General features: G+C 41.9%; 1 protein-coding gene across 3 annotated transcripts in view; it reads left to right on the plus strand.

Moving 5' to 3' along the window:
- The window catches only part of MALT1 (MALT1 paracaspase), a 316,500-nt gene extending 300,579 nt beyond the window's left edge, over positions 1–15,921 (plus strand). For all 3 annotated transcript variants that reach the window (XM_069220240.1, XM_069220250.1, XM_069220255.1), the window contains one exon: positions 9,713–15,921. In XM_069220240.1, the coding sequence (XP_069076341.1) occupies positions 9,713–10,171 (459 nt within the window). In that variant the 3' untranslated portion in view covers positions 10,172–15,921. The remainder of the gene's footprint in view (positions 1–9,712) is intronic.
- The last annotated feature ends 1,221 nt before the right edge of the window (positions 15,922–17,142 follow it).

Below are 17,142 nucleotides of genomic sequence, written 5' to 3' on the forward strand. Positions count from 1 at the left end.
GACAGACAGGTATGCTAAATTATACTTTTCTCACAGGTACATATTTCGCTTAGCGTACATCTAGAAGCACAATTTAGTGGGCAGTATTTATATATTTTTTACCCTTGTCCTGTTCTTGACAGTCTTTTTTAGGTTTGACTCATCCGTAGAAGCCTGTACCTTGGCCCTGCTCTCTCCGTAGACTATCTTACGGATCCTCCCATTCTCCAAACGGTTTTGGATCAAACTATATTGGATGCTTACTGGCATCATACATTTAGGTAATCATACGTGTAGTACTACTTTGTTTTTTCTTATTTTCTCTATCACGTTTGAGTTTTTCGGTTGATGAATGATTTGGTTTGACACATTTGTTTCCACTCTTTTTCTGTTATTGGACTTTGTATCTGGTTGCATCTCCTAGGTCACTTTTTGTAGTGAGCATTCACCTCTGCACACTGCTGTGTACTTTTCGGGAAATTGCAGGTTAGAACGTACCACTGACATGTTTTTGGTGCTAGGTTTCGGTATGTACAGTGAAGTTTCTGGAATACTTTTTGTGCCCATACATGATATATAATGTATGTTTGCATCCTTGATAAAGTCGTCAAAGATTAAATGCGTTTCGGCTACCTGCTCCTAAATGGAATAAACATCACATTCTTGCTACTGAACTTTCCTCTGGACTGGATTCACTGAATGTCTTTTCACAATCTATGGAACTTTTGATCTGCTCTGGATGTTTACTTGTTGGTCTTTTGGGCAAAGGTTGCAGCTCATTAGTACCAGTGTAGCAATCAAATACTGTAATAAACAATTGAAAGATGACCATTCAACCTTTGTAAAGGGCCATCAACTGCGTGGGCTACGTTTTGTAAAGGTGTTAGTAGCTTTTGATCCAATTGAGCTAGAAACAATATTTTAGTTAAAATCTGCGGATTATGCAGCAGATGATAGATTAAATGGCAAATGCAGCAAATCCATATTTATGAGGAAATGCTGTTTCCACAGAATCGCACAATTTCAGTGTCCTTAATTTCAATTGCTAAGTTCAACAAAGAGATGCTCCTGCTACCAGGTCTGTACATGGCATCAAAGGAAAAATTGTTTTAATTTCCAATGCACGTGCTTTTGGCAAAGAAAGCAGCGTGTCAATTCAATAATAAACACACATCTAATTTCTGTACCACATATTTAAGAAATATTTGTTAAGGTGGCTTTTTTTAACACTTTCATTGAAGAGCGTTACGTGAGGCAGGCAGTGCTTGCACACTGACAGGAAAACAGCCCTTCAAGTAAATACATTCCTTATTTGCTTTCTTGTTTGGAAGCTTTACACAAGTCACAATAATTGATCTTTCTTCACTGTGTCCCGAAAGCTGCACTCACACAGCTGAATTGTTGATTAAATTATTTTTTCCGCCGGTGGCACGTGTCACTTCATCCGGCTCGAAAGCTGCTTTTGAGGAGACCAACTCGCGAGGGATTTAAGTAATAACTCCTTGAATGCGTCATCCATCGGATCAGAAGCAGGAACTGCAGAGCCCACTAGACTGCAGCCATCTTTTGTCACGCACCACTGGAGTCCCTGTGTAATGACAGAAATATATAGCCAGTGAAATCCCTATTTTAGCAGGGAGAGCTCTGCTTTAGAGGCATCATTACTGCTCCACACATACTATGGGGTGTATGGTGCTTCTGCGGTATCTCAGCTCTACCAGTGTTGTTCGATTTTTAATTTAATGTTACCATGCTAGCCTATAATCTAAAGACTACATATAGAAATTAAAGGAGGAGGAGAGAGGCCAGTTACAATGCCCCCTCCTTCTCTTAATGGCTCTGTGAGTCACTTTTATGTAGGACTTTGTAGGTAAAGAGATTGAATTGTGTAGACGAATGCACGGTTCCACATAAACACGTGACAAATGTACCACTCAGAAGGAGCCTCTGTCTGCAGGTTGAACATTAAAAGAACACATTTTAAAAGTTGTTTTGACATTAACCTCTTAGATGCTGGGCCTCCCCCCCCCCCCAGTGCTGAGCCCTTTTTTGGCTATTTGGGGTAGTTCGGGCTTAGGCCTTCATAACTTTTTGTCCACATAAGCGATCCACGCCAAATTTGCGTCCTTTTTTTCCAACATCCTAGGGATTCTAATGGTACCCAGAGTTTGTGGTTTCCCCTGGAGGAGACCAAGAAATTAGCCAAAATACAGGGAAAATTTCGTTTTGTTTTTTTTTAAATGGGAAAAAAGGGCTGCCGAAGAAGGCTTGTGTTTTTTGTTTTTTTCCCTGAAAATGGCATCAACAAAGGCTTTCTGGTGCTAAAATCACCATCTTCCCACCTTTCAGGAACGGGCAGACTTGAATCAGAAAACCACATTTTTCAACACAATTTTGGCATTTTACTGGGACATACCACATTTTTACTATTTTTCGTGCTTTCAGCCTCCTTCCAGTTAGTGACAGGAATGGGTGTGGAAACCAATGCTGGATCCCAGAAAGCTAAACATTTCTGAAAAGTAGACAAAATTCTGAATTCAGCAAGGGGTCATTTGTGTAGATCCTACAAGGTTTTCCTACAGAAAATAACAGCTGAAATAAAAGAATATTGAAAGTGAGCTTAAAAAAACAGCAATTTTTCTCCACGTTTTGCTCTGTAACTTTTTCCTGCAATGTCAGATTGTTTAAAGCAATATACCGTTACGTGTGCTGGACTCTACCGGTTGCGAGGATATATAGGACTTGTAGGTTCATCAAGATCCCTAGGTACCCAGTGCCAATAAATGAGGTGCACCTTGCAATGGGTTTTCATTCTACACCGGGTATACAGCAATTCATTTGCTGAAATATAAAGAGTGAAAAATAGGTATCAAGCAAACCTTTGTATTTCCAAAATGGGCATAAGATAAGGTGTTGAGAAGCAGTGGTTATTTACACATCTCTGAATTCCGGGGTGCCCATACTAGCATGTGAATTACAAGCCATTTCTCAAATAGACGTCTTTTTTACACACTGTCTTACATTTGGAAGGAAAAAATGTAGAGAAAGACAAGGGGCAATAACACTTGTTTTGCTATTTTGTGTTCCCCCAAGTCTCCCGATAAAAATTGTACCTCACTTGCGTGGGTAGGCCTAATGCTCGCGACAGGAAACGCAACATGCACACATCACATTTTTACATTGAAATCTGACGTGTTTTTTGCAAAGTGCCTAGCTGTAGATTTTGTCCTCTAGCTTAGCCGGCACCTAGGGAAACCTAGGAAACCTTGGCATTTTTTAAAACTAGACACCTAGGGGAATCCAAGATGAGGTGACTTGTGGTGCTCTGACCAGGTTCTGTTACCCAGAATCATTTGCAAACCTCAATATTTGGCTAAAAAAACACATTTTCCTCACATTTCTGTGACAGAAAGTTCTGGAATCTGAGAGGAGCCACAAATTTCCTTCCACCCAGCATTCCCCCAAGTCTCCCGATACAAATGGTCCCTCACTTGCGTGGGTAGGCCTAGCGCCCACGAATGGAAATGGCCCAAAACACAACGTGGACACATCACATTTTTTCACAGAAAACAGAGGTGTTTTTTGCAAAGTGCCTACCTGTAGATTTTGCCCTCTAGCTCAGCCGGCAGCTAGGGAAACCTACCAAAACTGTGCATTGTTGAAAACTAGAGACCTAGGGGAATCCAAGATGGGGTGACTTGTGGGGCTCTGACCAGGTTATGTTACCCAGAATCCTTTGCAAACCTCAAAATTTGGCTAAAAAAACACATTTTCCTCACATTTCGGTGACAGAAAGTTCTGGAATCTGAGAGGAGCCACAAATTTCCTTCCACCCAGCGTTCCGCCAAGTCTCCCGATAAAAATGGTACCTCACTTGTGTGGGTAGGCCTGGTGCCCGCGACAGGAATAGATCACACAACGGTCAATGTTGGTCCTTACATGAGGCAGCTGTTGACCCTGGGGTGATCCATTCCTGACACAGGCACTAGGTGTAGGCACTCAAGTGGGGTAGTGTTTTTATCAGGACAGGTGAGGAATCACTGGGTGGTAGGAATTTTGTGGATCCCAGCATATTCCTGTAGTTTGTGTGACAGAAATGCGAGAACAATTGAGTTTTTATTCAACATTTCAGCTTTGCAGGGTATTCTGGGTAAGAAAACTTTGGGGAATCCACACAAGTCACACCTCTGTGGACTCCCCCGAATGTCTAGTTTCCAGGAATGTTTGGGTTTAGTGTGTTTCTCTATATGGCCGCCGAACCCAGGACCAAAAACACAGGGGCCTGACTTACAAAACCAGTTTGTTTTGCGATAGATAATTTTGATGTCTCCACAATATGATTTGGGCGGTGGAATTTGGGGCTGAACTAAATTGGGGAGCTCCCAAGAGAGCACACTCTCTCTCTGCTTGCCTCCACATTCACCTGCTCTCTGGGTTGGGCTAACCCACTATTACGCCGTTGCACAGACTGTGCTTGAGAAGGGACAGCAGGACTGTCCTCATCACCTCCCTCATATTTTACTGGAAGAGGAGTTATCGAATGGGACTCCTCCGACTGAAAAATCACTCCCAGAGTCTGCGCCATTGTCCTATCCCTCAGATGCTGTCTCAGTATCTGATGTCTCAGTCTCTGATCCTATGTCAGAGCTGTCCTCTATAACCCGAATGACGGCAGCAGTCATCCATCAAGATGCCATCTCTGCTATTGGCTAAACTGTTGCTCTAAAACACTAGCCTACGTAGACAGTCACAAAATCGATGGTGTGTGTGAGATACGTGCAACAGTAGAGGCCACCTTACCTGCGCTTCTTCCCTCAATCAGCACGTTCTTTCAAGACACTCAAAAAACACCTGTCACATACCATTCGTCAGTCTTTAGCACCTCCTGCGCCCAGTCCAACAATAATTATTTGTGCTCCCACTCCCTCCTCCTCGGATTCCCTCATTACCACCCAGCGAAAGTGCCCTTCATCTCTCCATAGCCGCCCTCCACCCCGCACATACATTTCATTTGTATTATAGCGCAGGTAATGGCTGACTTTACTAATGTACTCAGCTATTTCCATAAAATACAGATTTGCTCTTTGCAGTAGGCATATAAACCTTCTGCGCTTCTTTATGGCACTAAAACTGCCACTAGACAAGTCTGACCCTTTTGTAGCAGAAACATAATCACAATACTTACTTGACTTTTTTATTGCTGCCTAAAAGCTACAGTTGAAAAGCGTCAGTTGAAGTATGTGCATTGCTTTGAAGACGCAAGCTGCAACTGCAAGACAACTGGTGGCAAACATATATATATATCACTTTTATATGTGGGCCTGGTTTTCCTGGGAGCCGATCGCAGCCCCCAGGGAAACCACCCACGTATTGACAAAAGTGATTTATATATATATATATATCTCTCTCTCTATATATATATATATCTATATATATATATATATATCTATATATATATTTATCTACATGGATATATCTATAGATATATCCATGTAGATAGATATATCTATATATATAGATCTCTCTCACTCTCTCTCTCTCTCTATATATATATATAGATCTATATTTTTTTTAGTTGTTGTATGGTTTCCTTGGTTTCCCAGGGAAACCCTACAACAACTAAAAAAAATATTGCCCCCACAGGGGGTCGCCCTGCCCGCGGGCGACACCCTGTCCATTTCTTTGTCTTTTTTTTTTTTCTTTAAAAAAAAAAAACACAAATTAGCCCCTGGGGGGGCACCTACCTTTTTTTTTTTTTTTAAATATGCCCCTGGGGGGGGGGGGGGGGTGGACGTTTTCCGAGGGGTCCGACCTCCCCAAGTGAAATCACTGGTGTCTAATGGTGTTTCCTGGCACCCGAGCGCAGCTGTGCTGCGATCGGGGGCCAGGAAACACTTACAGGAAGGCCTCGTAAGAAAGGGGAGAGTCTCCCCTTTCTTACGAGGCCTTCCCGAACGTGGGGAAGGCCGTTTGTGGCCGTTTTCCCCATCGGAGCAGGAAGCGGGCGCAATCCACAAAGTGACGTCAGCGCGTGGGGGGAGACACGGAAAAGCTTCTGTGTCTCCCGGGGAATAAAAAATAAATACAAAATCCTCTGGTGCAATGCACCCGAGGATTTATTAACCCCTTCCCTGGTGTCGGCCACTGGTCGTGACCCGCACCAGGGAGGTAATGCGGGCGTCGGCCAGTGGCCGATGCCCGCACCCAAGGGGTTAAGCAGGACAGCTCAAGGTCATGCATGATGCTCCTGAAAGATTAATTTAATGGTTGTAGTTTCCAGTCCTGACAAGGGCGATAGTGCTTCTTTTGAGGCAGTTTGAAACAAAGGTGAAAAACTAGTTAAAAGATTGAAGTACATAAAAGAAAACTACACGCTAAATGCAACTCGGATTTAAAGCCTAGGTTGGTGCTTTTCGTGCATTGTGCATGACTCAACACCAAGCAGCAGAAAGTAGAAGCAAAGCAACATAAAGGGGGATGTGGCTGGTCAGCTAATAGAAACAGTGACAATGTTTGAATGCAGTCAACAAAATTAGGGGAGAGAACAAGTAAAAACATATGTTTTTGTGGAGCAATAAAGGCACAGAAGAAAGTTGATACCTGAATGCAAGCATTGGAAGGATACAAATCAGCATGCCGTGCATCCGAAATGCTCTTTGGTGGGACAAACAAATAAATAGGGAGGAAAGCCATCGAATAAATTGGGTGACCGACTGAGATCGACCTCAAAGCCATCCAATCATGAACAAGGGGCTGGCACAAAGCCCATTTTATGTATGTTGGAAACAGTAGGTCTGACCAACAGACACTAAAACAGTTTGTAGCCGACACCTAAAAAGATATGTGGGAAAACCTGAAAAAGGTGTTTGGGTACAAAACATAAAAGTCTGTTCTTAGCACCCTGGATGAGCTGAGATCAGTGGTTGATTCATTCAATGTCTGTGCACTGATGTTTTTAAATCTTTGAGCAATTTTTGCCGTTGTCAAACATTCTTCCTACCTGGCTATCAATGGGCGGTCAGACTGACTGTTTTTGGCTTCCAGCAAGGGCCTTCAAACGTGGGGGTGGGCTCCCCTAGGGGGCCTCAAATGATCCAGGGGGTGGGGGCAGGCCCTGGCCAAAAGAAGCATTATGTTGATAACAGGGCTTTGTATGAAGCTGACAAAAATGAGCAGCAGCAAGCTGCCCTGTAATGGGCCATCACTAACATGTTCTGTCATTTATATCCAAGCTGGAAGTATTTGTGATAAAGGAAAGGGACTCCAAATACTCTTCAAACCTCCAACCCTTCTAATAATCACACTGCGAATACATTTGCACGTTAGTGCGGCCTGCCTCACCAGAATAGTATGTTTGGCATCATGTATTTGAATGCATTTTTAAATCAGTAACAGAACTTAACTGCAATGTTTAAATAGGTCTATGTATAAATACATTTACAGAGGGGCCCAGTATAGTTTTTTTTTTGCTGGCGGAGGGGTCGCAGCTTTAGAGTTTGAAGACCACTGCCTTAGAGTGACTGGATTTTTTTTTCTTTGGAAAAACCAGTTTGATTTTCTGTCATCCAACCCGTCTGACCTTTATGCACTTATATAAATAGTCCCCCCTAGGGTCTGTGTGGTCTCCTCACATTTTTAACATTTATATTTAGCCAAATGCATCCACTCTCGTGGGCTCTGCAAGTACGACAATGACCATTTGACATCTGCTAGGACAGCACACTGTTGTCGAAAACACCTTTCCAGATACACAGAAGCACGTTAGGGAGTATGTGAGTGGTCATAGTTTAACCTAAATGCAGGTAAAACTGAGATTGTGGCAGTGAGTAGGACTACTAGACCAGTGAAGTGCATCTTTCACCTGTGCACTATCTTGGGACCTGATTCAATGCCAGATTGAACCTTTTTTTCCAGGTTTCCTGTTATATCCACATGTACACTCCGCCTGCACTACCTAAAGTATGTCTTTTGTTTCTTGGACAAGACTAGTGACTGCAGCTACCATTGACTCCCAAGCATGTCATGGTATTTTTTTTATTTATTGTGGCTGCCAAAATACCAATTTAAACACTAGTTAATCTAGAATCAAGAGGTATGGATGATTGCCACACTCCTTGGTTGACTCGCGGAGCCTGTTTTTGCTGCCCTCTACTGACTCGTCCTCAAAGACCGGGTTGGGTGGTGTTAAAACTACTGGCCATAGCACACAGGTTTGCATATGACCAATTTCCTGCTTTTATTAGATTGAGATTTTGGGACTGCAGTAGAGTTTACCTGTCACAAATGTGATGGCTATTCCGTCCACCTTATTACAATTCCATTATATCCATTATAAGGCCATCATATCAGGTTTGTGACACTGTACTCATCAGACAACCTCTAAATCAGATTAAGTTCGGATTTGAAACTTAAGATGTTCTTTAGTCATTCTGTTAATCATTCCAGGTTTTATAGGTTGTCAGTTTGGTCAATGTAGCTTTGCAATTCATGATGCTACAATTTGGAACTCTTCCCTCAGTCTTTCGCTCTATTTGTTCCTTTCAGTGTATCACCATACATTGGAGACGTCTTTTTATTGATATATACTGATTACTGAAATTTGTTGCTATAAAAGCAATTGTGGTATACCGATGCATAGGAAAACCAGTTAACACTAGACTTTGAAAATATGATTTAGTAGAAAAATGATGTTCCAGTGTTGATTCCATTATTAGAGCTTTGGACGGAAGTAATCTGCAAAAAGGGCCTGTTCAGTCTCTGCCTCATGGTACTTATACAGAGTCTGCAGTATTAAAATTATCATATTTCTTCCCAACCCACAGCGATACTAGCCACGCCCCTTTCCCCTCACTGTCAGTCATATTGGCTAAGTTGAATTTGACATGTCACTTACAGGGGTGCCATTTCTCTGCTACATCATTTTTATCCTTTCCCCCCTTAGAGAAGTGCGCCTCTCCTCAATTAAGATTAAAGTTAGGAGATTGAAGTAACTGCAATTAATGGAACTACCATGATTAAAGAAAGGGAGAAATGAACAATCTCGCTCATTGCTATTTGTCAGGACGTGTGCAAGTAGAACATTATAGGAACTTCATAGTGTTCAATGTGCCCATAGCACTTTGGGCTTCCAGTTCCCCACGACTGTCGAAAATTATGCGATAAAGTATTACTATTGCAACATCTGGCTGATTTTCTGCCATCTGGTAGCCAACATAACTAAACTAACAGAGTGATACTGTATCTTCACATTAGTGGAAAGTAGTGTGACTTCTCATCCCTGCAAATGTAGCTACAGTGCTGCAGAAACTGGGGCATGGAACAGGATGGCCAGATCCCGCATTCTTAGTCTGTGGTCTACTTACTACAGAATTTTCTTTCCTTTAGGGTGCATCATTTATATACCATTTATTTCATACTCCACCCTAACGCCTGAATATATACCTGTCCTGGTTATCTATATCTCACTTCTAACCAATAATATAGCACTAGAGCCTAGGCCAACGCTCTACTTTGTGTAATAAGTTGATTATGAGCTAGTAGTGACATGCATATATGTAGTTATGCTTTAAATTTAAAATAATTGCTTTCATGTTTTCCCTTAATGTGTTCGCTTATTTATTGGAGGGGATATGTGTTATTTCTGAGCTAAATCATGAGTGCTTGCATCATGTGTTGCTTTTTTTTTTGTTTTTACACAAATCTTTCTCTTTTTCTTGACATTCACTATCCACAGGAACCCTTAGTCTTCACGGTTTGCCTGCACTATCAGTACGAAGGAATGGACGAGACTGTTGAGGAGAGCAAACAGGTGGATGTTGGCAAACCTCTCATTGCTAAATTGGACATTTACACTACCTTTAAAAGAAGCACCTGTCTACAAACCTGCCAGATGCCTCACAGCCCATGCAGCAGCAATGTAGCCGGAGCAGCAGAGCCATATCTTTATGCACAAAATATGCAGGTTTCAAATTCACACCTCAGTGTCTATCACCCAGTTCCTGGTCCTGCATCAAGTGTCACACAATCAGAAAATTGGCAACACAGTGTCTATACAAATGCCTTGTTCTCAGGTCAGGGGTCACCACACTATTCTGTGTACTCAACTAGACCAAACATCCCAGTAGAAACTACTGAAGAGATCAATGATATGATCAATAGCTTTGTGGATAGTGTTAGAGTGTCAGATACTTAATGAGATGTTTCACTGTTGCTCCAGCGACTTGTTATTAAACCACTACACTGAGGATCTGTAAGTGGAACATGTAATCCTGTCATCAGAAGTGTCACATAAAGCAGATAGCCATACTCTGTCGATACAGCCAATGATATATGCAAAATGTGGTTGCTTAATATGTTGAACATGCTAATGTGCCTAAACATTAAGCATAAAGTGCCTAAGTCATAGTTAATAAGATAGATAGTGCTAATTGAAACGTAGTAAAAATTAATGACCTCCTTACTCATCTTCATCATCCCAGTCATTACATATATGACGATGTGAGCATCTGCAGAGACAGGAAAATCTCAATATTAAAGCCTGGAGGAAGACTGTTCACTCATTGAATCTCTTATGAAAGAATTTCTTCCCTTTTTACTTTTTCTTACCACAGCCCTTGCCCAGTATTCTCCACCTTTCCCAATCAGCACTTGTTTCTGCATCCTGACAGCCAAACCTGGTTTGTTAGCAAAGCTGTTCTGCAGCTACAATTGTTTTTTTTAATCAGAGATTGTGTTAGGACATACTTTGTGTTCCCAATTGGTGGTTTTAGTGTAGGGGGCCAGTCTTTATTGATTTGGGTATCTGCTGTCCGCTCACTTCTGTGCTGCAGCTGAAGTGGTGCAGTGGAATCTAGCTTCAGGAGCACACTGCTGCAGTGGGTGCTTCTGTTGCTTAATTTGTAAATAAAATTGTGCCTGAGCCTGAAACTCTCCTGTGAAACATGTGGCTGTTGCAATTAAATGCGCGAGCACAGAATACTGAAGTGGTGTAATCCTAAAGCCATCTTGGGCCTCTTTAATCCATTTACAGCCACTCCATGCCCCTTCATCTCACTCTTGCAGCTTTATGCTTTCTCCCTTTGTGACGCCTTTCCATCCTTCTTTTTCTCTGTCTTTCCCATTTGTGCTTTTGCTTGCAGTAAATGCCTGATGTAGATAAAAATAAGCGCCGGTCCCCAAAAACAAAGTGCCGGTGCTCTCCCGCCGGCAACCACCAGCTCAAATTAAGCACTGTTGCGCGGGAACACAGTTCACATTAGTCATGTGCTGCAGCAGGATCAGGGCGAGTGGTTCATCTGCCTCTTCTTCTGGCTTCCCTGCTTTAATTGGTGGTTCTCTTTCCTATGAGAGGCCTTTAAGAGGCTGTGGTCCATCATGCTCAGATGCTGTACCTTAGGTGAGGCAGGTGGTGCTCTCTGGGCCTTTGCATCAGACTACCCGTTTTGTTCCTTCCTTCATTTGGGAGTGTGCCATGGTATACACGGAATCTGCGATTTGTGGGACAGTCTGCCATGTGAGGAGCGAGAATATCTTGACATGTGGGATTAAAACAGAAAGTCTCCACTCAGCATTTTTCGCTGCTGTAAGGGTAAAGATCACCCAAAACCTCCCACCATAGCTCCCCACATAAAGTGTGCTCCATTGTCTGGGATGCTTTACATGGGAATGCAGCCATATGCACATGAGACTCCATGCTCTTCCATAGGATCAGCAAATGCCATCCTTTTGAAAGCATGGAAGAACCATAAAACTGGGTACCCGAGCCTTCTTTTTATGAAGTAAAAACAACTTTTGAAGAAGACTTTCTCCAGGTCCCTGAAGTTAATTCCACCCTAGCCAGCAGGGCCTCTAAATTCTGTTTGGCTTCTGAATTATCTGCTCTCTTTACACTACTTTTTTCGCTCAAGCTATGCTGGAAGACTGCAGAGTCTTCATCTGTGTCGTGAAAGGATGAAAGGAAACAATTTCACTACCTTGTTAGACACAACAGAACTCACGACGTTTCCTTTCAGACATTACTTTTGGTCTCATCTTTGGTCTTCTACTACTGCTTCTTAGGTGTAATTTGCAGCTAGATGTCACCTCTAGAAGAACTTTAGGAAACTGAAGGGTGGTCTGTATGCTCTGAAAAATTACTTGCCTTTTCTTAGCGCTAATCTGTTTGGTTGTGGATTGAATGATCAAATCCAGAAGTCAGATAAGGAATGGATGCATCCAACAATAGCCGCCTCCTTAGGATCCAAAAATTATTGAAGTCTCCCCATGGAGGCTGCTCTTTTTCTGTTTTCACTGCTAAATTATGGAATAGCCTCCCCCTAATCTGTGTCAGGTTGAGTCTTTGACAACTATCAAAGGGAAACTTATAAACTGCTGTGCGCGTTATCAAGTTACATTTGATTTAATTAATGATTGAATAAATGATTGATGCATCCACAGGCTTTTCAGGTAGCGCCTGTTCACCGATTCTTTGCCAACCACTGCGGAGGTTTCCAAAATGGTGGCATCAATTATGTTCCAAGCCCATGTCCCAAGGGGCTGCACTGCCTGATAACTTCTAGTACGTCTCAGTTGCAACAGCAAATCTCTAAAGCATGGCAAAGCTTCTCAGATTTTCATGAGAGACCAATTCCAGCTGTTCTTTGACTCTTTGTTACTCCTGATTCAAGACATTTTGATTCAGGGCATTATTTGAGATGTTTATTCATAGAACTTGGATTCCTTCTGCAAGAGCCTCTCTTCAGAGTTATTCCTGTTCCTCATTTGCTTATGTGTCACCAAGCCTTCCTGAATGAGGTCAGATATCTTCTTTCCGGAATTGCCATCATCCCAGTTCCTCTTACACAGACAGGGTTTTTCCCCTTTTCCAACATATTTCCGGTCCCTTTCCAGACAGGGTTTTTTCACATCATCCTGGACATGAAGTCACTTTGTATAACGTGTCCTCAAAGTTGTTCAACTATAGCCTGTGATTACTTTGTCTTGGGGAGATCTGCTCGTGGCTACAGACGTGAAGGATGTCATGTGTCTAATCAGGGTACACTAAAGTATACAAAAAAAATCCCTAAAATGTGATGAATGGAATTCTTGATTTAATCACAACCACTGGTAATTACTGGGGGCCACGTCCTAGTCCATCATTATTTATCAGGATAGTCAGTCTTCCCTTTGGCCACTTAACCCTTGGATGTTCCAGCTTTCGCCTCCTGTAGTAGCATCTTTGTAGTTGGAGGGGATATGTTAAAACCCTTTATTTAGCCAATTGTTTAATGTTTTATCCTTCTTTTTCTAAGGGAGAACACAGCACAAACATGTTGTAGTAGATTTAGAAGATCTTGATTGACCGTCTTCGGCCTCGTCGCGCCTGGTTTTCTGTCATTCACCAGCTGGTGGTGCCCCTTGTATTCACCTTCCATTCACTTTTAACCCGTTCAGCCTCTCGGTCTCTCCCATCGGATTATTTGCTCTGTTCACTTCAAAGGATGGAGGTTGGAAGGGTAGGGCTGCAGAAACAGATGTTCCACTAATGCTTTCTTAGCTCTCTATTAGTTCTGACAGCTGTTTGCAGTTGTTTGGTATGTAGAGAATTGAGACACTGTAGAAGGAGAGGTCAGTTAGTCCTAAACCCCTTTCTTATTTTGGATTTCTGTTGGGATGGTTACCTGAAAGGCTTGGCTTCTTTCAGGTTGGATGGTTAGTGGACTGCTATTCCTGGTTTCTTGGATTTGGTAACTTGATGCCTTAAGAGATTTGGTAAGAGGTATTCTATGGTGCATTCCTTTGTATCCTCCCAGAAGAGTTCTACAACTTTGAGCTGCTTGCACGGTCTGCCATTCAGAGCTTTGGTTTCTAGTGCACTCTCTTGGCTCATTGCTAAGGTTTCCTCTTTGGTTGCTATCATGTTGACCTGCAGATTTGATGAATTGGAGTCATTAGTGATATCTTACACTTACCTGAGGCTTTAGCCAGATTGGGTGATTTTGCAGTCTGACCCTGGGTTTCCCCTACTTTTTGCTCCGATTTTCTTGTGTCTCATAAAATGGTTTTACTGAACTGCATCCTAAAGAGAAGGATGGTGGGTCAATCCCTGTACTCTCTGGTTGTCTATTATGCTACGGTTATTTATCTGGAAAGGATCAGGGACACCTGTACTGGGGAATCTTTGTTTCTTTTGGGGCAACTATTATGATAAGAGACCTTCTACTGCCAAGTTGCTGGATTTGACTCCCCATTTCTCAGGTCTGTTCCCTTGAGCCAGATTGCTCATGTGGGGGCGCAGAGGCTTTCCAGTAGGGGTATGGATGCTTCTTGGTTGTTGACCATAGCGATTCTCTTAATTGGGTTCATACGGCTGCCACATGGGTTCATTCCCACATGTTTGTGTTCTACATTATCTTGGGTATTTAGAGCTCTGGTAATAGTATTTATGGCTCTGTCAGTTTCTGTGTGGTCATTTTCAATACTTTCTGTTTTCTGCATCCTGGGTCCTGTCTTTTTAGCGTTTTATTTGGTGGTCCTGGCGTTATACAAATTTATACAAGGACTAGAACAAGAAGGATGGATGACAAGGTAATGGCCCAATTACTTACAGATGATCTTATTTACTTCAAGTGCCATTTTTTTCTCATCCCATTTATCTCACCAACCTCTGGCTCTGCTTGTCTTCTTCCCCTTTACACCTTTGGCCATGGGTGGGGATTTTTTTTTTACTTTGCTTGACACTTCGGGTGTTGTCTTGTAGGAAGAGGCTATAGGGAAAGTGGCTGGGTTAGAAAAAGTACAAAGGGAAGAGTGGCTTACTTTAAAGAAAGTCCTAAGTAAACACCGATGTAAAGACAGGGACGTGGAAGACTAGGACTTAAAGTAATGTAAATTACCAGCAGGATAATTGAGATGCTACTAGCTGTTGTGTGTATCCCCATTGTAGAGGGGCATTTACACACATTTAATGAAAGTCTAACATAGAAATTGCACCAAATATTATATTTCAAGGTATTTTGGTTACGTTCTGTCTGATGTAGAGTGTGTAATGCCTTCCTTAGTTTCTCAAATCCTTCCTGGACTTTCCTAAAAAAAGTAATATCTTTTATATTTTTATATGAAATTATATATATATTTATAAATATGTATAGTAAAGGATTAAATACAATAGCACTCTATGGCACTTTAAATGCTTACTGCTCAATTTGAGTATATCGGTTCAGCAACAGCATTTTAATTTGTCATCATTGCAGGAAATGATGGACCCGTAACGTCAAACAGCAGCTTCAGATGACAAAGGCCATGGCACAAAATGCCTCCTTCCATCTCTGCATACATGTATTGGTTGGCAGTAGGTCTCAAATCCATCTCACATGATTTTGCGAGTATGCAGAGATGGAGGGAGGCTTTTTGTGCAACTTTCTTTGTCGTTTGAAGCTGGTGAGATGTTTTGATGATAAGCCGTTGAGTTGTGGAGCATTTATATAGCACTTTATATGCTGAAACTTCTCTAGGTGCTGTCATGGGGGCGGGGTACATAGGAACAATAAGAGAAATATAAGAATGCAATACAAAGACATTAATTCTCTTAGCATTACATATCTAGAGGGGCAGACACGTCATGGTTTCAGTCTGAGAGTTGCAAGATAATCTCTTTTATGAGGATCTTTCCGTTTGGGCCATCTTATGGGCACTAAACAGCACCAAAGTAATGGTGTGGACGTTGCACTATATAAAAACAACTGCCTGAGACTCTGCAAACGCATTAGATTACAAGAATCTAGAGATTCTATGAGTAGTCTGGGGCACCTATAATATGTACGGTAGCATAAGCAAACATTGAAGGTGAAATATTTTGCATTTCTATACATTTTACATTCATTTCTTACCGCTAAACTTCTGTATGGCCATCAAAGGTTGTTTTAAATGCAAAAATGTAAATAAAACTCTCTCATGTCAAATCAACAGTATCATAGTCTATGAGATTTCTTTGGGCAAAATGAATCTGAAATGAGTAGTGATTTCCTAGTTTGGCAGGTGAATTTATGGAATCTGCAATTACACACTTACATTATCCGTGAAGAACAGAGTAGTTTTTCATGAGAACGTAAGACAGCTGTCAAGTGCAAGTTATGCACTGTGTCCAAAAATAACTATATCCTCAGTAGTTCACTTTTAGCACACGGTTGCTAAGACAACTCTTTTGGAGTATGATTTTCTATACTCTGTTGCAGTGGTGCATGTCTACAACACAAGTGCCAACATTTCTAAACAAAAGCATTGATTCATGCATCATAAGTAGGTTGTGTGTAATCCATTATAAACTGTCCGTCTTGCATGGTCAGGGCTCAACGCCCCTTATTGCCTGTCCCTGTTGAAATAGAAGTGGTCTACATGTCGCCGCCATCTTTGTATGGAATTTAAACAGTGAAGTAACCCTTTTTCTATCCACTTGAGAATAGACAGAGGTGGTCAGGCCTTTTCAGGGTAACCTGAATTAAATGTACATTGGTTACAGAACCTGCCGTGTTGACCTACAAACGTTTGCCAGCAGCAGTGGCAGTGGACATATCTGCGCTTTGGTAAGTAGTTAACAAAAATATGAAAAAACAAAGTCCTCACATGCAACAAATGTAGAGCTGGATGTTTGTGTGCAGGTAGTTATGCTACATACATGCCTGCCTGGAAAATCTCTCACTCAAGATCTATCGGATTTAGTTTTTCCCAGTGGTTGGGGATGTATTTGCTTCTGGTTCACTCCTGGAGCTGCACACTTTTTGTTGGGTAATTTCTTCTGTCTTTCCTCTCCTGTTCATGTGGGTGGTACTGACGTGCCAGGAAAGTTTCATTTTTTAGGACGAAAACCCTCACCCACCCTTAGTTAGGATGCTTTATCATACGGTTCCTCCTGACATCCAACGAAGTTGCAGTGTGGGCTACAACTCATAATAAAATCAGGAGGAGCTCTTAGGATGTTCCGAGTCCCTACATAAAAAAGGGGTGAAAAAGTGCAAATTAAACTAACACTGCAACAATTCTTTATAGTCTGTTGGGGAAAGGTTTAAAAATTCTCCAAAGCGAGTGCTCAGGAAGGGAATCTCCAACCCTGGTTTAATCGAAATATACTTTCAACATGTTTCTGACTATAAGTTACCCTTGTTGAAAGTGTAAAGACATCAGGACCTA

The sequence above is a fragment of the Pleurodeles waltl genome, chromosome 1_1 (genome assembly GCF_031143425.1).
Source record: "Pleurodeles waltl isolate 20211129_DDA chromosome 1_1, aPleWal1.hap1.20221129, whole genome shotgun sequence".
Lineage (NCBI taxonomy): Eukaryota > Metazoa > Chordata > Amphibia > Caudata > Salamandridae > Pleurodeles > Pleurodeles waltl.